Source organism: Habropoda laboriosa, unplaced genomic scaffold, assembly GCF_001263275.1.
Source record: "Habropoda laboriosa isolate 0110345459 unplaced genomic scaffold, ASM126327v1 scaffold598, whole genome shotgun sequence".
Classification (NCBI taxonomy): domain Eukaryota; kingdom Metazoa; phylum Arthropoda; class Insecta; order Hymenoptera; family Apidae; genus Habropoda; species Habropoda laboriosa.
Genome location: NW_017100737.1, coordinates 297167 through 319629, shown reverse-complemented (window position 1 = coordinate 319629; position 22463 = coordinate 297167). Strand labels below are relative to the sequence as shown.

General features: G+C 35.8%; 3 protein-coding genes across 3 annotated transcripts; 2 read left to right on the top strand and 1 right to left on the bottom strand.

Annotated features, from left to right (window-relative positions):
• Positions 1-423: 423 nt before the first annotated feature.
• Positions 424-3550, top strand: LOC108577149 (IQ and AAA domain-containing protein 1; the record flags this gene model as incomplete). The annotated part of the gene is made up of 10 exons (XM_017940256.1): positions 424-927; positions 1013-1223; positions 1294-1571; positions 1644-1953; positions 2025-2309; positions 2394-2638; positions 2710-2997; positions 3070-3162; positions 3250-3367; positions 3450-3550. Coding segments are annotated over exons 1-10 (2433 nt in total), but the record flags the coding sequence as incomplete, so codon positions are not given.
• Positions 3551-10993: 7443 nt separating this feature from the next.
• Positions 10994-19772, top strand: LOC108577155 (fatty acid synthase-like). Its single transcript, XM_017940264.1, is given in 11 exon segments — positions 10994-11141; positions 11304-11500; positions 11587-11940; positions 12388-15527; positions 15607-16057; positions 16133-16496; positions 16574-17401; positions 17403-18046; positions 18122-19044; positions 19123-19359; positions 19450-19772. Coding segments are annotated over 10 exon segments (7155 nt in total). The 5' UTR covers positions 10994-11141; positions 11304-11388; the 3' UTR covers positions 19552-19772.
• A 969-nt stretch (positions 19773-20741) lies between these two features.
• On the bottom strand, positions 20742-22302 carry LOC108577147 (2-oxoglutarate and iron-dependent oxygenase domain-containing protein 3-like). Its single transcript, XM_017940254.1, has 5 exons — positions 22187-22302; positions 21380-21817; positions 21154-21307; positions 20960-21086; positions 20742-20893 (listed from the first exon to the last, which is right to left on the bottom strand). Exons 1-5 carry the CDS (start codon positions 22300-22302, stop codon positions 20742-20744), a joined length of 987 nt encoding a protein of 328 aa, XP_017795743.1.
• Positions 22303-22463: the final 161 nt, after the last annotated feature.

Below are 22463 nucleotides of genomic sequence, written 5' to 3'. Positions count from 1 at the left end.
AAATTCAATAAAATCTTCCCATATTATGTTATTAACGTCAGTCATTAAAGACTAAATATGTTTGATATCTATTATAGAAAAGATCCATTGTAAAAAACATTTTATATCTACAATGTTAAAAAATGCATTTTAATTTTTGCTTGATATTATCATTTAGAATATTTCATCGTAGCAATATTCATGAACAAATTGAAAATAAATGTATTTACAAAAGAAGTGCATTTAAATATGCAACCTTTTAAGCGCGAATTTTCTACGAAACTTTATGTATTATTAGCTTAATTGATGGTTGCTAGGATATTAATGATTTTCAACAATCCTAAAAGACAAATAGAGCAAAGTGTTTCTCCACATTGTTGTTCGATTTACTGTCAAATAAATATTTTATTTTAAGATAGACACAAAATAAGAGGTATTTCGATCATGTCAAGTACAACATATGATGAACTTTGGAAAAACGCAGAAAACGCTTTGGAGGAACTTCTTCAATTGGATACAAGTTTACAAAACGCTAAACCGCAAAAAGATCGCAGAAAAGCACATAACATGGTTTCAGAATTATATGTAAGATATACAACTATTTGTAATAAATTCGAATTGTGTTATGATCAAGTAATTCAGCCGCAAAAACGAATATTAATCAAACAATTATTAGATTCGTGTCTTGGTAGGATTTTAGAATTGAAACACGAATTAGTCGAGATAGATCTTTCGGAATATAGTTATTTTGACGATATTTTAATAAAGTTAAACGTCACACCACAAGAAGTTGAAATTCAAGTGCCAAGATATTTTAGGCGCGAACGTTTAAAAGAAATTGAAGAAAAGCGAAAGTACATAGAAGATACTCTTAAAAGTATAGGTGCTTTAGATGAAGTAATTATACCAAAAAAGATGACGGAATCTGAAGCTATAAGGCTTATACAGGTACAAATGTTTTAAATCAAACGTTCGGCATAAGAAGTTATGTATATGAATCTATATTTTTAAGTATTGTCTATAAATGTGTTAGGCTCATGAACGGGCTAGGCAAGGTCGGTTAAAATTTCAATTTATGAAAGAGATACGTCAAGTGAAAGAAAAAGCTGCAATTAAAGCAGACGCAAAAGTGAGCGACGAGGCAAGCCAAAAAGCCGCTGTAATTAAAATTCAAAAAATTTGGAAAGGATATGTGACTAGGTACAAAATCCGAAAAAGACGTCTTGAAGAAATGTTATTAATTGGTATTTTTCAATCAGACAGCAAAATAATTCCAAACTGAAAGACAAATCTAAATATTTTTTATCTTCAAAGGTATGCTTCAACCAAGTCAAGAAATTACTGAGAATGTCAGGCTGGCTGAGAGAGTTAGACAAGAAAGATATGAGAAGCAAATAAAATACCAAGAATTGTATGAAAATTTAATGATTGAAGCTAAGGAAAGAATTCGCAAAGAAAAGACTGCTATAATGGAGGAAAATATAAGAAGTGAAGTTCGAAATTGGATAAGTACTTATTTCCAACAGACAGGAAAAATTCCTGACTTGCCATCTGTAGAAAGTGGTGGATCTAGGATTATATTTAGTAGACAGGTAAACTTAATATTTGCACGTGTATTATACACATCATCTTGCAAAGAGCCAAGTGTGTTGTTTTTCATCTAGGGAACTGAAAGTACCATAAGCAAATCTACTGCAGTATCATCAAAGGAATCCAAAAAATCTAAAAGGTCAAAATCAAAGAAAGACAGTGACGGTGAACAGTCAGAGGAAGAGACTGAACAAGGTTTCAAATCAATTCCTTCTAATTTCTTATCAGTATTAATATGTGCAAATCAAGAATATAAAGAAGTATGGAAAAATAAAGATGAATCCTCAAATGCAGCACAATTGCCATACTTAGATATGATAGAAAATGAAAAAACTAAAGAAGTAGAGAATGAAGTTCGAATTACAGTAGATCAAGCACTCAGAGGTAAATTTGAGAATGAAAGTTGTTAAAAATGTAAATAGTAACAGTATTATAATTGTGTACTACATTTCAAGATGATATAGAAGCCTTGCAAAATGCATTAGATAGAGATAGAGGTTTTAAAGGTAAACGTGCAAAAAAAGTACAAAAAAGAATTCGTCGTAGTGGGAAAAAGAATAAAAAGAGGAAGGAAAAAGATTTAACTCCAGATAGAACAACAGAATCTTTATTTGAAGAATTACTGACTCAAGGTATCATTAAGCTTTATAGGGAAACTCCTCTTCATGATTTCAAAGGTGAAAAGTCTTTTGCAAACCATAATTTGAGAGAAAAGGGAAAAGATCATTTGCCAACTCTTGGTAATGTTGCATATTAAATAAGTCTGTTACAACAATCTATATTTTCCATTTATATTTATTTTTTTGAATTCATTGCATCAATAGGAGATATAAGACAGTTAATAGCTGAATACTGTATTCTTCCTTTGGGAAACAGTACTCTTAGAGAATTGACACCTCTAGTAAGGTCAGTTTTAATAGCTGGTCCGCATGGTAGTGGCAAAAAAATGCTGGTAAATGCAATTTGTACAGAACTTGGAGCTACTTTATTTGACATTACACCAGCTAATATTGCTGGAAAATATCCTGGCAAATCAGGTGTAATTATGCTTATCCATTTAATATCAAAGGTGCTTTAAAAAATACAGAAGCAATTGAAGATTTGCTGTTAAATATTAATACTATATCTTTTTACATCAAGGTATCACGTTTGCTACAACCATCAGTAATATTCATGGATGGGGCAGAAAAACCATTTGTGAAAAAAGTTTCAAAAACTGATAAAACTGATCCAAAACGTTTGAAAAAAGATCTTCCCAAATTAGTAAAAAGTATTACAAATGAAGATAGAGTGATTCTTATTGGAATCTCAAGTTCACCATGGGATGGAGATCAGAAATGCTTATACCAAACTTATGATAAAGTTATATATATTCCCAGGCCAGATTATGGAAGTGTGTCTCTTATATGGAAAGATTTATTGTACAAAGTACGGATTCGTTAATTTACAAATTACATCATACATGAGTTTTTAATTACAAAATTTTATATATATTTGTAGTATTCTGGGATTAATAGACAATTTGATACATCAGATATGACTAAAATTTGCGATGGTTTCACTGTTGGCACTATATTAGCATCAATTAACGAGGTATTGACAAAATGATTGTCATAATATGATTGATATGTATAATTTTTTAAATATCTTTTTCACTTTTACTATACATACCGAAAACAGGTAATGACGACAAAACGAATAGTGCAGTTAAGGACTCATTCTTTGACACAAGGTGAATTAATTAACGCATTGAGTACAAAGGATCCGGTATACTGCGAAGAGGAAGACGCGTTTTTAGGTTCGTTTTTGTTCTTATGAATAATATGAATATAGTAATTAATATAAGGTATATGTAATTGTTTAAGGGAATCTCATTGCAGCGTGGCTCGCTAAAACACCGATATATCGTCAGAAACAACGGGCAATCGAGCTGGAACTTCAGAAGTTAGAAGAGGTAAATGAGAAACAAAAAAGAAAAGGAAAAAAGCCCTCGTGAAATGTTTATTTTTGTTAATTAACAATAAAAATTTGCACATATCAGGACGGATTTATATAACCCAGGAAGTTACATTATTGTTCTGTACTTTGCATTAAGATAAGAAAGAATAAATTTTACGAAAGAAATATTCGTCGATAAACTACACCGATATTCATAAAATATCCTGGACATGATTAGTAAAAAGAGAGAAATTAACATCGTATCTGTTGCCAAATTGTTATTCTATTTTGTAAAATCTTTGTCATCAGTCAGTAAGTTCCCTGTAAAATGCATGAAAAATCGATTTACGTAAGTGAAAGTAAACATAACGTGACACCACTGTTTACGTCGGAGATCAAAGTTCCAAGTGCTGAAAAAGCTGTCCCTTGTCTAGTTAAAAAAATGAGTTCACGAGTTACACGAGGAGAGGGTCAAGCAACAAAAAACGTACAAAAATACTCTATTGTCGATTATTTTATTCTCTGTGTCAACGTAATGTGACATACCCCTTAAAAACAAGTTTCAGAGCTACATATTATCTATGTACTGTGCAGAGCTGGTAAGTTGGCAGACGGATGGAATGCGGGTCTCATTGGTGTAGCGGACAAATTCATACAGTCAGATCACACGCATTTTTATTATTGGCCAAAACGGTCACATCTACTAATCCATCGCGTGACGGTGAGCATCAAAGGTGGAGCGAGCGGCTTCCTCCCCTTGTCCCTGTGCCGTCCCGACAGCCACTTACCAGCTCTACGCAGTACATTACCCTGCAGTGATCATTCTTATATGTTTCGCAACTTATATTAATTAACGTAACAATGAATTCAGTTTTTTCCACATCTGAACGGAATGGTACGTGCCCACGTGGTTAAGCCGATAACAGATCCGAGATTCGGATGCGTAGTCACTTCATGCTCGCGTGTAACTACATTTCATCATTCGCTGGGTCTGATCGAATGTTTGATCGCTGTATGAAAATAACGGACAACAACAAAAATGATGATGATGATAATGATAATGATAATAATAGTAGTAGTAGTAGTAGTAGTAGTCGCTGTCACTGTGAATCCGAGTTAGGACCGCGACAATTGCAATCTGGTCCGTTTTTATTCATGTACTTCCCTTTTGTACGAGAGATAAGTAGGATGCCTCCGTTAGCTCTGCATCGTGATACAAAAGTCTCGTTAAGTCTAAAGTTACACAGGTTATATGTTTCTTTCTTCGGTTCACGTGATATAACACGCGGTTAACAGGCTTCTTGTAGTAAGGCAGTGGCAAAGACCTCTTCAAAGTGTTATCAAGAGGGGGGGAATATTTTTCCCCTATCGAAATATGATTAAATTCGCTTCTGATTCTAATTGGACAACGGGCTCATGAAAATGACTCGTGTATCACGCGAGATCTAATAAATTCTTAAAACCAGATCAGATGTCAATAACAAAAAAAAGTTCAGTACACTGAATTGATTATAAGGTGTATGAAATAAATATCTGATTAGTTTTTTGTTCACGGCTTTTTACAGCACAAAACAAAGTAACTCACAGTTCATGTCAAATAAATCACAGCATTTTTTCCTTATAGAAAAAGCATTGAGAAATTGTAATATTCATTTAATCGTATTCTTTAATCGACAACACTAAAGTAATGCACGGATTGAAATATTGCAAACTTCATTACTTTCTAAAATGTTCGTTACATGTATAAATTAATGCGAATAAAAGAAAAAAGATTAACTTATGTTACTATATTACGTAAAATTTATAATTTTACAACAAAAATTAAAAATTTTTTAAACTTTTTACAGACAGGAGGGATAAGGGGACCAAATTTTTCTTGTAAAGTTACTACTTCCTATGATTACAAAATTTTAATAAACAGGAACACATTGGAAACCTCTAAAAAATAATCGACATTCAAATTGCTTCAATATCCCTCAAGATTTGCACTTTAATCGAATATACTGCGAATGTCACGGTCATTGGAGAACAATGCAGGTGAACGGGTCTGAATATTTACAAATGCTCTTGAAATCTGTAGATTACGTTACTGCACTAGGATATCGATCCTTCACGTCACATTGTCCTGTTATAGACGGTGAACGATTATATGTTAATTATCGGCACCGATAATATGAAAATTATGTAAAATAAAAACGCGAAAGATGACATGTGACAGCTGCATGTACACGAATTGATCCAGATGTCAGGTTCAACGCATGCTGCATGTCACCTAAAGGAACAAGTACGGTTTAGCAGAAAAGCGGAATATTCGTAGTAGAGGACGAGAACGCCGGTCCATCCTAGTGCGCGTGCGTACCGAAAACGTGTACGCCGATTGGTCGACACCACATGGTCTGATGTCAGACCATAGGGTCTGTCCAATTCAATAATAACAAGATGCTCACGAGCTAGACGCTAGCCAGTTCGCTGCGACGTGCTCGCGACTATTGTACCGGTTTTATCGACGACAAGAAATCGCACGTTGCATTCTTAAAGTAACTGAACAGCAGGACCATTGTTCTAATTGAATATTATTAAACGTTTCGTTCGCTCTCTTCAGTAACAAAATTATATACCGGTTGGCAAGGTCCGCTTTATTCATTACAGATTAATTTTTCGGTGGTGTACATCTAGTCGAGTACGTAGGATTCTCGGGCGTAAAGGGAAACAGAGTTTGCGATAACAGAGCTTGTCAGGATTATATCCACGTGTGAGGTAAGTCATTGTACAACGTTGCACTTTTAATAAACATTGACATTTTACCATTGAGAAGTAATAATGAAATACAATTTATTTATTAAGAAATTAATTTGAATTATTGATACATTTATTTTCATTTATGTAATTTAATTCATCGACTTATTGGTTACGTGTTATCACAAAATTTAATTTTTAAAATACAAAGTAATCGCTGTATGTGTCGATACAAAAATCCGTTAGTACACATCTAGTATACAGGGTGTTCCCAAAATTATGTTACAACCGATCGGGTTGTAATTCTATATGTAAAGATAAGTCAAAAAAAAAAGAATAACATTTTTTTGTTTAAGGCTTCGTTTAAAAAAAAATGAGTTTGAAAATCTGTCAGATACCCGTGTATTAACTGCAAGTTTATAGGTATAAAACTTCTGTTTTTGTTCATGTTTACATTATTATACATGGATAATGTTACGATTTGCTTCCTGTTATGAAACCATTTATGGTTTTATCCTTATCCTTGTTTATGCTTATTCTTATTTATGAAACCATTTAAATTAAATACAGAGTAAAAGAAAGTAATAGTACATACCAATATCGCGAAAATAAAATACCAGTAATAACAGAAAGCAAATCGTGACATTGTCCATGTTTAATAATACAAATACGAGCAGAAACAGAAGTTTCATACTTCGAAACTTGCAGTTAATACACGGAGTACTTGACGGATTTTCAAACTCATTTTTTCGAAGAAAGAGGCCTTACCAAGAAGTTGTACCATAATTTTGGGGACACCTTGTATACACATGAACTGTTATCATTTCCCATGAACTGTTGAGTCATAGAATGTAAAGAAAATATAATGTTCCACTTGTAGAAACACAGAATATATATTTTTGTAACATGGTTACAATTCCGCACGGATTTTAATCTATACATTAAGCCGATGAAAATAGGTGAAATAGGTTTGTTCGATTTCTATAGTCGCACAAGTATTACAGTTTCATAGTAACGGTAAATGGCTTCCCTCGTATGGCTATTCAGACTCTGGAAAATCAATCCTGCGATTCGCCTATTATTTCTGTCATAAAACACAAAATGTTCTAGCGATACTGTGTACTCGAAATTTTACGTATCGTGTATTGTAGAAGTTTCGATTTTCTGCTTTTTTTTGACATTCGAAGCTCGGAAACATAAAACTGTACTATAGTAATGGGGCATCATAATAAATCTAACCGCGGTTAGAAATTAGTTGACAATTTACAAGTGCATCAGTAGTGGTTAATGCAACAATATCGGTGACAGGAAAGTTTGTCTAGGAAATGAACGTTGTTCCATAATAATGGATATTATTTGCTCGTTGTTCAAATGCATGTAATATAGTAACCGTTCATTTTTCTCATGATTGCGAGGCTCATCAGCGAGTATCGTATCACGTGTAACGAGATATTTAGCGAAGAACTATGCATACGATAATATACCTGTTCGACACGAACGATGCGTGTGCAGTCTCTTGAGAACTTATAGTCTGACTTATGTAAACTCTTACTACTGCGTCGCATACGTAGTATCTTTGACCACCGGCTAGTAAGTAGTTTATTTATGGCTTGTCAGGCCCACAATCAGCGAATTATCATTTTTCTGCGAAAATTGCAAGAACAATTTTCCTACCGTTTTCGTAAAATATCACTTAATGCATTGTTAATTTATGAGAAACTGTAGATACATCGAATTTTTTGGAGGAAATGAGATACTTTACGTTCTTGGCATTTCAAAATAGTACAAATTTATATACAAAATAGTACAATTACAAATAATATTGGGGTATCATAAAATATTCTTCCGAATATTTTTTTACTGAATTTTTAACTAGAACAATAAATTATAACTGTTCAATCTATATTTACACATCTCTTTTTGAAAAATACATAAATATTTAATAAATTTTATTTAGCAATTATAAATTTCATGCGATAGCTAAATGAAACTTGTTCGTCTAAACATTTTAGAAGAATCGATCTACGCCATCGACCGTTCATGGCTATTTTGATTCTGTGCGCATCTACGTTGCGCAACACGTGATCGGCTCATGGGGCAGTCGATGCTGAGTGGTCAGGTTTTTGTCTAACCATATTTTTCATACGACGAAATAACTTGAGCCATGCGCGGACGAAGTTTCATTTACGATCTGTCGTAATAAAATCGATATCTATGTATGCGAAGGTTAAAAACGTGGTCCCTAATAGGAACGGAAAAAAAAAACATTTTTTTCCACTGGCCGCAACCTTTTTTCTCGATTCTGTATTTTAATTATGAAACTCATGGTAATTCGCTGCACTCATTATGTAACTGAATTAAGTGAAAATATAAAATTAAAATGTATATTTTAGTGGGTATCGAATAATTCACATGATGAATATTCATATAACATTGTATACATATAGGGCAGAAAATTTGAATTAACTGTTTCGTGATGTTGAAGGTGATCCTTGTTTGAAAAATTATTACAATTCACATTGTTTTATTTTAGCATAATCAGTATTAAAATACACGATATTTTTTCTATTGTGCAAAAGACAAGGAGTATTGATTAATGTATAACGTGCATTGAATTACAAGCAATTAAAAAATTAGCATATTATTATTCGTTAAAAAGTTTTTACACTTCTATTGTCATTATTCTGCATGTTATTGAATAAATATTTAAACAAACATTTTTTCATGCACCGCAATGAATATGTGAGATTCTTCATTATGTATTTGCTAGAGGCTTTTCATAAGGCGTCTCAAATATAATCCAGTGTAAGCAGATTCCTCTATCGATTTTAACGCGTGCTTCTAACTCGTGGTGGAATCAACCGATTTAACGGAACTATCAGATAAACTTCGCGTATTTTCAAGGCTAACCGTGTTTACCTCTTGGTATCGGTGGCGACTCGTCTACGAATTCGTTAAGCAGTTGTACACACCAGTATGGACAGATCGAGAAAAATGGCACCGAAAGGCGCATATTTTTTATTGATGTTAGATCGCGGACTTGAAAAAAGTCGAAATTTCAAGAGATAAAAGAAAAGAAATGGCAAACAATTATTAGAAGTTTCCAAGATAATGAAATGTCCGGGTAGTGACTAGATAAATAAAAATATACGAAATCCGATACGGAGAGACGACAGTATCACACGTGACAGATAAAAAGTGTGCACGCGTACAATAAATGTCTTCAAGGAAAAAAACGTTCGGAAGATAACCTCGAAAATAGAGTATGAAGTTGGTTGATCGGTGATACGCAATATGAGGCTAACCTAAAAAAAACTTCGTCATTTCGCAAAACGCATAGAATTTAAGTTATATTTATGGACATTATATGAAAAAGAAGAGAAACATTTTCATGATAATTTTTTTTTTCTGCGAAAACTTCACAAGCAATTGCGAATTCTACGATTGAAGAGTGAATCCATTACTCATTTATGATTATTGGCATTGACGCATTATTTAAACGAACGTGATGAATATTCTTTTACCTGACATCTTTTTCGCCTAATACGAGTACCGGCTACTATTACATCAGAGCCTCTTGATTTACATAAACAGTTTACAACGTTTAAGATACCGCGTATTATTCGAACTTCGAGCGGTCGAATTGCGGGAAGATTTAAACGTAACCACATAAAAAGCTTCATGCATTGCCAACCGTTCTACCAATGGGTGGTAGATTATCAGTTTTCATCGCGTTATTCACAGCAAATATTATTTCATTCTCGCGTATTATTTCGAGAAACTTGATTCCATAATATCAAGTATGTATAATCATTTATTTTTTAATTTTACATTCGTAATTTTTTTAAAACAGAATACTATGAATTTTTCCATAAATCTTTTTAGAAATCTTTCTTATCTATTCAAATCTATTTGACTCAGTCGGCAATGTGTTAATAAATGTATAAATTATTCAAACATAACATCTATGTGTGTGATTATCAATTATGCGGTAATCGAACGATATTTTGAATGACGTAAACGTTTTAACTTTTATAGTTAATTGATTCCCAGTTAAGTATCCTCGCGAGAGATGGTTTATCATACGCGTCACGCGATCATTAACGTATATATTAGATCGTGAATTTTACAACTATTACAGCTGTAATTTTTCCAATACCACTTGGTGTCGGTATCGATATAAAAGCAAAAATAATATCGTACGATATCGCAATTAACCAACGCGTGCGATTTATAAGAGATTTATCATTAAATTATAATAATAAGCTGTTGATGTAATAGTTTTGAACGATATAATCTATATCGTTCGTCCATGTTTCACGGGGTCAGGTCAACGTCATGTCGCATGTTACTATTGACGTTCTAATCAAAATAGTTGGTCATTTATTCTAATCAAATCTGCTGTATATTCATATTTCTGCTGTATTCGAATTTTTGCATGCACGGTCATTGGATTGACGTCGAACGATTTTGATTAACGTTCCTATAGTATTTTTCAACGGTATTAATCACGATTACAAAAAGTGGGGAGAAGTATCACGAGTATTAGAAATTTCTTTTTTCACATTGTTCGTAAATGAGTTCACGAATATAAGAAAATAAAATGAAGCAATGTGAAACGATACTTTTGACACGAATGAAAACATCAGGGGAGGGGGTGGGGGAAATAGACATGGAGGGTTAACGATGGTGACAGCGAGCAAGCAAAGGTGCATCTTGCGCGTATAAAGTCACCAGTAAATTGATTTATCTCGGAGTGAATCCAATTGAAATCACTCAATTAATCACATGTTGAGAAGAGATGGTTAACAGTGGTAATCTAATACAATTGCTGAGATGTCTGAAGCGTTCCACGAGGCTACTAGTTATCGCTGTCCTACATTCACGAAATTTTGACTGTAATTAACGGAATAATTTGTTTTAATAGTTCTCACTTAAATTGTTATATAAGAAATGTATTCCGTCAGGTTAACACTAGAATTACCGAAGTAGTCACAAAATGACTCAGTTTTGATTACAATGCATAAGTAATAAATAACGTTTTTATTTTTAATTTGCAGCTTATCGTCCACTAAGCTCCCGCGTTTGATAAATTCTGTGAAAAGAAGGAACTAAAAAAGTAGATTATATCGCACACTTATCATAATGCCGGCTCAATTCGAAAGTGCAAACAGCCCCATCACGAGAGAACCATCCATGGTGAATGGCAATACCACATATGCTGTTAACGATGAAATTGTCATCAGTGGTTTCTCAGGTGAGAAATTATTCTCACATCTCTAATTATATCTTTCATTACGTATAATTAGTAAGAATATTTGTTTAATTCCAACAATTTTGCAGGTCGCTTCCCGGAGTCCGAAGATGTAGATGAATTTAAGAAAAACTTATTCGAGGGTCTCGATATGGTCACAGATGATGAGCGTCGGTGGCCATCCGGCATTTATGGTTTACCCACAAGAACTGGTAAACTGAAGAATCTCTCATTGTTCGACGCCTCTTTCTTCGGAGTTCACGCCAAACAAGCTCATGTGATGGACCCACAGTTGCGTATGCTCTTGGAAGTAACTTATGAAGCCATAGTAGACGCTGGTATCAATCCAAATGACGTTAGGGGGTCCAAGACTGGTGTGTTCATCGGTGTCTCGGCATCAGAGTCAGATGAATATTGGACCAAAGACCCGGAGAGTGTAAACGGTTAGCATAAAAAGCTATATTTTTAAATGTAATTGATGGAACCGATATAATGAGGTCTTGACATTGGTCAAGCGTCAAAGTTATACGTAATCCAAGCGCCGAAACTGTTGTTTGAGGAAGATAAGGAGCTCTATCTTCATTCAAAAGTGATTCTTCCATTGTAGCATATTTCAAAAATTTGTTCGTTTGCACCTTAATCTTCAATAGCTGAAGGTTAATTTTTATCAGTATGTCAACTATTGAGCAGGAAGCGACGAAGGTTTAATACTGTATAACTTGAATGGCAGATTAGAAGTAGAAATTTTAAATATCAAGTCACAAGTAACACAATAATCTAATTAATTTAAACGTGATAAATTACGACTTCACTAAATCAGCTCTACTGACTACATACACTATTAACAATAATAATTATCGCAATAATAATTCTAATTTTTATTTTTATAGGATATGGTTTAACCGGTTGCTGCAGAGCCATGTTCCCAAATAGAATTTCCTACACATTCGACTTCAGCGGTCCTAGTTATGCAGTAGATACCGCGTGTTCTTCGTCCCTGTATGCAATGCATCAAGCAATCGCCGCGATGCGCAATGGAGAGTGTAACGCAGCCATTGTTGGTGGTTGTAATCTTCTACTGAAGCCTACCTCCTCCCTCCAGTTTCATAGGTTAAGCATGTTGTCGCCAGACGGTGCCTGCAGGGCGTTTGACGCCAATGGCAAGGGATACGTCAGATCAGAAGCTGTTTCTGTCATGTATTTACAAAAAGCAAAGGATGCACGCAGAGTATACGCCACTATTATTCATTCCAAGACTAATACAGATGGTAATAAAGTTCAAGGAATCACGTTTCCAAGTGGAGACATGCAGAACAGGTTGATGCGAGAAGTCTACGCGGAAGCAGGCGTCAATCCTGCTGATGTGGTCTATGTAGAAGCCCACGGAACCGGTACCAAAGTTGGAGACCCTCAAGAAATCAACTCGATCGCAAATCTGTTCTGCAAAGGCAGGAAAGGTCCACTGCTGCTTGGTTCTGTTAAGTCGAACATGGGACATTCAGAGCCTGCTAGTGGTGTCTGTTCCATGTCAAAGTTGTTAATTGCCATGGAGTCTGGAATGCTTCCAAGCAACTTGCACTTTAAGAGTGCAAACACAGACATTCCTGCGTTGAGCGATGGAAGCATACAGGTCGTTGATAAGAACTTACCATGGAAAGGAGGACTGGTAGCGGTTAATTCCTTCGGTTTTGGTGGAGCCAATGCACACATTCTTCTTCGTAGTAACCCCAAGCCAAAATTGACCCCAGTTGTGGACAGTAAAGTGCCTAAACTTGTTACAGTGTCTGGTCGTACTGAGGAGGCTGTGAACGTACTCCTAGATAAGGCCAAGCAACATGAAAAGGACGATGAATTCATTGCTTTGCTCCATGATACTTACGCGAACAATATCGGTGGTCATTTATATCGAGGATATTCTATTCTGGGCGATTCTCAAGATGTCAGTCTATGTGTAGGCGAAAAACGGCCCATTTGGTACGTGTTTTCTGGTATGGGTTCTCAATGGGCAGGTATGGCTAAAGACCTACTTTGCATCGAGACGTTTCACCGAAGTCTGAAAAGGTGTGCCGAATGTCTGAAACCTGAAGGAGTTGATTTAATGAATATTCTTCAGAATGGAACACCTGAAACCTTTGAAAACGTCCTAAACTCGTTCGTGTCGATTGCAGCCATTCAGGTCGCTCTCGTGGATCTATTGACACACTTGGGTATCCAACCGGATGGTATCCTTGGACATTCTGTAGGAGAAGTGGGATGTGCCTATGCTGATGGTACCTTCACACCCGAACAAACGGTCCTGGGTGCCTACTGGAGGGGAAAGACGATCATAGATTCGAATTTGGCACCTGGAGGCATGGCTGCTGTAGGATTGAACTGGGAAGAAGTAAAGAGGCGCTGTCCACCCGACGTAACACCAGCTTGTAACAACTCAAGCGACTCAGTGACAGTTTCCGGTCCCGTTGAATCTCTCAAGAAGTTCGGTGAGGATCTGAAGAAAGACGACATATTTGTGAAATTGGTGAACAGCTCTGGTGTCGCTTTCCACAGTCCATACGTGGCTCCAGTAGGACCAAGACTTCATGCTATGTTGGAGAAAGTGATTCCAAACCCGAAACCGAGATCCTCCAAATGGATCTCCACCTCCATACCAGAGTCAGATTGGGGCTCTCCATTAGCGCAACTCAGCTCTGCAGAGTATCATGCGAATAATTTGATGTCGCCTGTGCTCTTCCATCAGTCTCTCGCTCACATCCCAGAAAACGCCATAGTGATTGAGATCGCTCCTCACTGTCTGTTGCAAGCAGTTTTGCGCAGGTCGCTGAAACCAACTGTAACAAACATTGCCTTGCACAAACGTAATCATTCGAACAACCTGAACTTCCTGTTGGAAAATTTAGGAAAACTGTACATGGCTGGAGGACAGCCTAAAGTATCCAAACTGTATCCACCAGTTAGTTACCCCGTTGGTCGGGGCACGCCAATGATCAATTCTATGGTTAAATGGGACCATTCCACTGAATGGAATGTAGCTGACTACCATGGTCAGGGTTCTTCTGGAGAAAGCGTTGTGGAAGTAGACCTATCTAAGGAATCAGATGCCTATCTTTCTGGTCATACTATTGATGGCAGGATTCTCTTCCCTGCTACTGGTTATCTGGTGATGGTGTGGAAGACCCTTGCTAAACTGCGTGGAGAAGATTTTGAAAAGATGCCAGTTGTGTTTGAAAACGTCAAATTCGAAAGAGCCACCATTATGCCAAAGGAAGGTTCTGTGAAGTTTTTGATCAATGTTTTTATGGGTACCAATGAGTTTGAGATCTGCGAAAACGGATCTGTGGCAGTTACAGGAAAGATCTCTGTACCAGAAAGCCCTGACAAGATGTTACTCAATATACCTCCGGTAGTTCCTAAAGTAGAACGTGATCTGCTGGACCTGAACGCGAACGATATTTACAAAGAACTTAGACTGCGAGGATACGATTACGACGGAGTCTTCAAGGGAATTAAATCCATCAACAACCGCGGAGGTGCTGGCAGACTCCACTGGGACAATTGGATTGCGTTCATGGATACTATGCTTCAGTTTAAAATCCTTGAGAATGATTCAAGAGGATTGTATGTACCAGTTCGTGTACAGTACGTTGCCGTCAACCCCACTGTTCACTTAGATACCGTGAAGAAGTGCAAGGAAGACGAGGGTGTTCCAGTATATTCTTATTCTAACATTAATGTTATTAAGTCAGGTGGTATTGAGATTAGAAAGATGAAGGCCTCTTTGGTTGCAAAGAAACAGCAGTATCAGGCTCCTCAGTTAGAGCGATACACATTCGTTCTCAATGAAAATCCTCAACCATTGGTGCAAGATCCTGAGAAAGCCAAACATAATGCTCTTACTGTGCTGCTGCAAATTGTTCGCGAGAATCTCGTGGGATCTAAGTTTAAAATCGTCGAGGTGGCTGGAAGTCGCCCTGCTGATGCTCTTCTTACATCCCAAGTGCCGACCATTTTGTACAGAGAACCGTTAGTCACTGTATGTACTCCTATCATTACTTAAAAAAAAAAACTTTTAATTCATGAAAAAATCATCTCATGAATCTTTCTTTTATTAGATGGACCTACAAGTAGTTGCGCCTTCAAAAGATGGTTACTCTAATTTGGAAGCAATGAGTGTTAAAATTGTAGTACGCAATGAAAACACAGGACCAGTTGGACAAGACGTTCATCTCGTGATGGCTGGTAACTTGTTGTCCAGTAATTCGTTGCAGGCACTGAAAAATCTGAGTGATAGTGTGAGGGATGGAGGTTTTGTCCTGTTGGAAGAAACTAACCATGCTGACCCTAATTTGGTCAAAAACACAGACCTAGTTTACGTAGCAAGACAAGTTGCACCTGGAAAGTCTTATATCCTGTTGAAGAAGAAAGTACAGAGCACAGGACCAATTATCATACAAATAACTGAGAAGAATTTCAAGTGGTTAGAAGGTGTCAAAGCAGCCTTGAAGAAAGCTGTGACTGAGAACCAAGAGCTTTTGTTTGTCAGTCAGGGTGAAGAATTACTTGGTAAGTGTTAAGCAAAAGTTTGATTTAAATTGATAAAAACAAACCTTTAACAATTATGATTTATGTTTCTTATAGGTATGCCTGGATTCATGAACTGCATCCGTCGTGAGGAGGGTGGTAGCAAGGCACGTTATGTCTTCATTCAAGATAAGAACGCACCCAAATTTAATCTCAACGATAAATTCTACGCTCAACAAATGGATAAACAGCTGGTGGCCAATGTTCTGAAAGGAGGCCATTGGGGAACCTATAGGCACTTGCTGTTAGACCAGCAAAACGGAGCATCCTCTCTTCAAGTCGAACATGCCTATATCAATGCACTGTTTAGAGGTGATCTGAGCAGCTTGCGATGGATCGAGAGTCCACTGAGCTACTATCAGCAAGAGAAGAATTCTGGTACAGAGATGTGCTCTGTGTATTATGCACCATTGAATTTCAGGTAAGTTTCATCTTGAAAAATCATTTAAAAATCATATTATATTATTTTCAATTATTACATACATTTAATATGAACAGAGACATAATGTTGGCTACTGGAAAGCTGCCACCAGATGCTCTTCCCGGAAACCTGGCTAATCAAGACTGTATATTGGGTCTCGAATTCTCTGGCCGTGACAGCAAGGGCCAAAGAATCATGGCTATGGTACCAGCACGTGGTTTAGCTACTACTGTTGTCGCTGATCGTGGATTCATGTGGGAAGTACCTGACAAATGGTCTCTGGAGGAGGCAGCGACCGTCCCAGTCGCATATGCTACCAGTTACTACGCCCTCTGCGTTAGAGGTGGCTTGAAACCCGGCGATAGTGTCCTAATCCACGCTGGTAGTGGAGGTGTCGGTCAAGCCAGTATCTCTATTGCTTTGCATGCAGGATGCAAAGTCTTTACCACTGTAGGAACACAAGATAAACGAGATTTCTTGAAGAAGATGTTCCCTCAACTGACAGACAAGAATATTGGCAATTCACGAGACACCAGTTTCGAACAGCTGGTACTTACTGAAACTAATGGACGTGGTGTTGACATAGTGCTTAACTCGTTAGCCGAAGAAAAATTGCAAGCTAGTATTAGGTGTCTTGCTATCGGTGGACGCTTCCTCGAGATTGGAAAATTCGATTTATCCAACGATACGCCACTTGGTATGGCCGTTTTCTTGAAGAATGTCTCCTTCCATGGAATTCTTCTGGACGCCATTTGTGAAGATGATGGTCCAGACAGGCGAGAAGTTGTAAGGCTTGTTAGTGAAGGAATTAAAACTGGCGCTGTTCGTCCTCTACCTTCCACTGTCTTCTCAGAACAACAACTCGAACAATCCTTCAGATTTATGGCCACTGGTAAACACATTGGTATTTCGAGATGAGGAACCTCAGAAGGTTGTTCAGCCTGCGCCTAAGATTGTCGCGGCCATTCCACGCACCTACATGAACCCTGAAAAATCGTACATACTGGTTGGTGGCCTTGGTGGATTTGGTTTGGAACTTGCTGATTGGATGGTTGTACGTGGCGCCAAATACTTGGTTTTAACATCACGATCTGGAGTACGCAATGGCTTCCAATCATTCTGCGTTCGTCGTTGGCGTGAAATGGGCGTGAACATTAAATTATCTACGACTGATGCGTCGACGTTAGCTGGAGCGAAGCAATTGCTCAAAGAAAGCAACGAATTCGCTCCTGTCGGTGGTATATTCAATCTGGCAGCTGTTCTGCGAGACGATCTCATTGAAAATCTCCAAGAATCCGACTTCGTGACGTCAGCAATGCCCAAGATTAACGCAACTAAAGCTTTGGACGCTGCATCGCGAGAATGTTGTTCAGCGCTAGACTACTTCGTCGTATTCTCATCTATCACCAGTGCAAGAGGCAACATTGGTCAAACTAACTATGGTCTATCTAATTCTACCATGGAGAGAATAATAGAACAGAGACAAGCGAATGGTTTGCCTGGTCTTGCTATTCAATGGGGAGCCATCGGTGATGTTGGTCTTATTTTGGGTAAGTTTCTTTTTTATTTTACTTGAAATTCATTCTATGCATGTATGTGAAAATATGTATTATTTCTGTCTATAGAGACCATGGGTGGTCATAATGACACTGAGATCGGTGGTACCTTGCCACAACGTATACAGAGTTGTCTCGAGACGATGGACATATTTCTACAACAGCCACATCCCGTTCTTTTATCCTGTGTTATGGCAGACAAACACAGGAGTGGTGAAAGCGCGAGCAAGGTTAGCGCGGTTCAAGCGGTCGCCAATATCCTGGGCGTTAAGAAACTGGAATCAGTTAATCCAAGTGTTTCCTTGGCTGATCTTGGAATGGATTCACTGATGGGAACGGAAATCAAACAGACACTTGAAAGGAACTACGATATGGTACTGTCCGCGCAGGAAATTCGTAACTTGACGTTCCAAAAGTTGTCGGAAATGGATCCCGATGCAGTGGAGGAAAGTACTGGAGATGCTGCACAATCATCTCCAGAAGAAAGTCCAAACCTTTTGTTCCATATTGAGGGTACAGACCTCTTACCTAAAGAGGGTGTTGTAGAGTTGAAGACGAAGAGCTCAAAGGGAACGCCTCTGTTCTTAATTCACGCTATTGAAGGAATGAGTTCTCCGTTCAAAATTATCGCTACCGAATTAGAACGACCTGCTTGGTGCTTCCAGTGTGTCAAAGAATCTCCATTGGAATCTCTGCCTGAGTTAGCGACCTATTACTTGAAGCAAATGCGCAAGATTCAGAGCAAAGGACCTTATCACATAGCAGGTTATTCCTTTGGAGCCTGTGTTGGATTTGAAATGGGTCTTCAGTTACAAAAGATGGGAGAACAAGTGGTTTTGACTCTGATTGATGGTTCACCGGATTATGTGAAATACCACTCCGTGAATATTGGTAAACACGCTAATGAGGACGTAGATGTCAGTGAGGATGGTTGCCGGAAGGCTCTGTCGTTCTTCATCAGACAGTACAACCCCAAGATCAATTTCATGCAGGTACTGTTATTTTCCTGTTCGTATAGTATAACATGTGATATCAGAATAGTATGTTTCATTACCTTTTTATTTTTGTAGGCATACATGATGTTGCGCGAGAAATCCAATGATGAAGAAGTATTAAACAAAATGGTAGAATTAATAAATATGCCTCAATTAAACGTCGAGGACTTAAAGATTGCTGGTTTAATGTTCTACAAAAAACTGCTTATAACTTACTTCTATAAACCAAGCAATGTATATACTGGAGATATTACACTAATCAAGGCTTCAGAGAATTTCGGTGATGTAGAGAATGACTATGGTTTGTCGAAGGTTATTATTTCATTTAAATGTGTAATATATATGTTAACATTCATTTTTATTTTCTACATGCTAAATATTATATTTTAAATTTTTCTCTAGGTTTGCAAAAAGAACGTGAATATTGAAGTATTGCCCGGCAACCATAGGAGTATTTTAATAGGACAGAGTGCATCACAATTGGCGAAAATACTAAAAACGTAAACATATATTTTAACATATAAATAATTCTAAAACTCAAGGAAATATTCTATAACATTAATATCATTACTTAAATGTACATAAATGTTGCATAGGTACGTTCCAAAAAGTCTCTCAATGTACAATAATATTGATGGAGATCATCAAAATTTAATATTTAATATGATTCCTGCATATATTGTGTAAAGTTCCTTTTGTACAAACGTTTCTTCCTTCAGATTTCCACGCGCATTGTTTATATCATCTGCATTATTAAGTTATGTAGTCAATTTCTCTATTTTCTAATCATAAATATCTTAGATTGTGAAATAAAAAAAATAGATATATTAAGGTAAAGGAATAGTTTAGTCTTCTCTTTGTAATAATTTTTCACCTTACAAATGAGTATTGTTGTAAAACGTTTAACAAGTTCAATATAAATGTTCATAATATATTTCAGTACATTCACTATAGGTCTTTGTAATGATTTATAGTAGACAAATACCATTACTTAGATACATAGTGCATATGCATAAACATGTATAAATTTATTTTATTAAATGTCATTTCACATCTAGATTTCTGGAAAACCATGACATTTTTACACAGGAGAAATATGTACAAAAAAGACATTCAACGGCGATAGTAATGATCGTCGTATCTTATATATTTTTTCCACTCTTACACTTTTGAATAGTGTATTTGAATAAATGTAACAAAATAACGGAAACATTCCAGTGATAGACAACACATATATGTATGTGTGTATATATATACATGCGTTCACGGTATCTTGCACATAACATACTTAATGCTTTGTTGAAAGCAACCATTTATACTATTCTTTCATTAGCAATAAGAAGTCAGTTTGTTAAATAATAAATATCTACATGTTCATAATTATTTTGATTGTCATTAAGCGCATACACTATGCATTTGTTATATGTTACATATGTTCTTGTATCATATTGATAAGCAAATAAAGAACATCAAATAAGTTGTCTATTAAATCCGGATACTATTTTAAAACTTTATTTCAACAAATCTTGTAAATAATTTAACAGACATTAATATAATACTGGTATACTTAAATATCTAATAAAACATATACATCTATGTAAGAATACAGTTTTTTAAATTATATTTTATTAAAAAAAATTAAATTTTCGATATAAAATAAAAAAGAATGTATAATTTTCATTCATACAATGAATTTATTTTTCTCGTCTGGCACGATGATTTGGATCGGAAATTGCTGCGTTTGGATCACATGTAAAAGATATAGTCAACGCATAACGAGTTCCGGATTGTATTTTTTCAACTGCGTGTAAATTTTCACTACCCGAAGTAAACATAGACACTCTACCTACAAATTATATATAAAATTCCTTCTTTTCTTTTTTCGTTATACACATTAATAGTCATTTTTTACCTTTGCGTGGTTCTACCGTTGTATTAACGTTATCTTTGTCGATGAATATAAATCTGCCTCCTTCAAAATCTCTTCCATAATCGTTTAGATAAAGCAAAGTTGTATAGTGAAATGACTCATATGTTTCCTGTATCAAAGATTAACATTCAGAGTCGAAGTATTAATGATTATTCAGTTACAATTAGTTTATGCACCTTGTCGACATGAGGATGCCAATATTCATCATGTATTGTTTTTGCAGACATATTAGTCATGCGTGAAAAAAATGTATGTTTAGTTAAATATATCTTATTAGAAGGTACTCCAAAATTGTGTGCTACTGCATGTTGTATCTTAGTTTTTACTACTCTGTAAATATTGTACAATTATAAAATTGAAGTCAGTATATTCTTTTGAAATATTTATGAAAAATCTATGTACTTATAAATTGCAAAATCAGCACTGTTAAATATCTTCTTTGCTTCTGGCAATGTGTAGATGTCTATAAAACCTTGGCCTTTACTCAATGCACCAGAGTGAAGATCCAAAATACTAGCACCTCCATCTGAACCACCTAAGTTTAAACCATTCACTGCTATTTTCAATAAAACATCAGTTTCTGTGGATGAAACTAGTTTATCTGAGACTATCCTTCCACATTTTTCTGGCACACATTCTGGATATTTGCTTGTCTCAACTTTATAATCATGTGAGCACTCAACATTTTGTGTACGACTTAGTAAAATTTCTTTTTGCTTTGCTAAGTAAACTTCTTTACCCTGTCTGCTATTATACCAAACAATGAATAACACTGCAAATATCAGGAAACAACGAGACCATACTCTTTGATAAGGAAATTTCACTGAAGGACCATATTTTCTGTAAAATGATGTACCTGTTAAATTTCATTCATAATTTGGCAATAATTTATATTATAATAACTATATGGATAAAATGTATTTGTAAAAAACTATGTGTTAATCATACTTTTATGTATAACTTAAATCGTATAAAATGCTTTATGTGAAGAAAAAATAAAAATTATACAAAGTAAAAAGTAACAAATGTCATCACAGATAATTGATAAGACAGCTAACCTATACGTCAAAATATAATGTCAATTCATGCTAGAAGTTCTAAAAAGATACAAATAAAATTTCAACTAGTATTCGAATATTTAATTTTACAAAAATTAATAATGCATTAAATGGCATCGACAGTTAGCATTAATATTTTTATTTTACATACATTTTGACATTTTCATTGAGGTTCTCTTTTACATTCTCTTCGGATTTTTCTTCCTTCTGACTTGTCTTCTCTTTCTTTATTTGCTTCTTTTTGCCTTTTTTAATTTCTTGAGACATTTTTTAAATAATACTTTTGAAACACTTACATTAACGCTACTAACCCCAACACAGATATGATACAACAAATTCACTTGCACTCTGTACCATGTATGAGTAACTACTACGTGCGCCAATATTAAATTATTTTTTCAAATTATTATACATATGTGTTAAGATAA

Excerpts from the sequence above, each read along its gene's own strand:
- LOC108577147 (XM_017940254.1), bottom strand. The coding sequence starts at position 22,302 with ATGTCTCAAGAAATTAAAAAAGGCAAAAAGAAGCAAATAAAGAAAGAG. Across the intron at positions 21,308-21,379 it reads GCTGATTTTGCAATTTATAA|AGTAGTAAAAACTAAGATAC; the intron begins GTACATAGATTT and ends CAATATTTACAG. Across the intron at positions 20,894-20,959 it reads AACGGTAGAACCACGCAAAG|GTAGAGTGTCTATGTTTACT; the intron begins GTAAAAAATGAC and ends TATAATTTGTAG.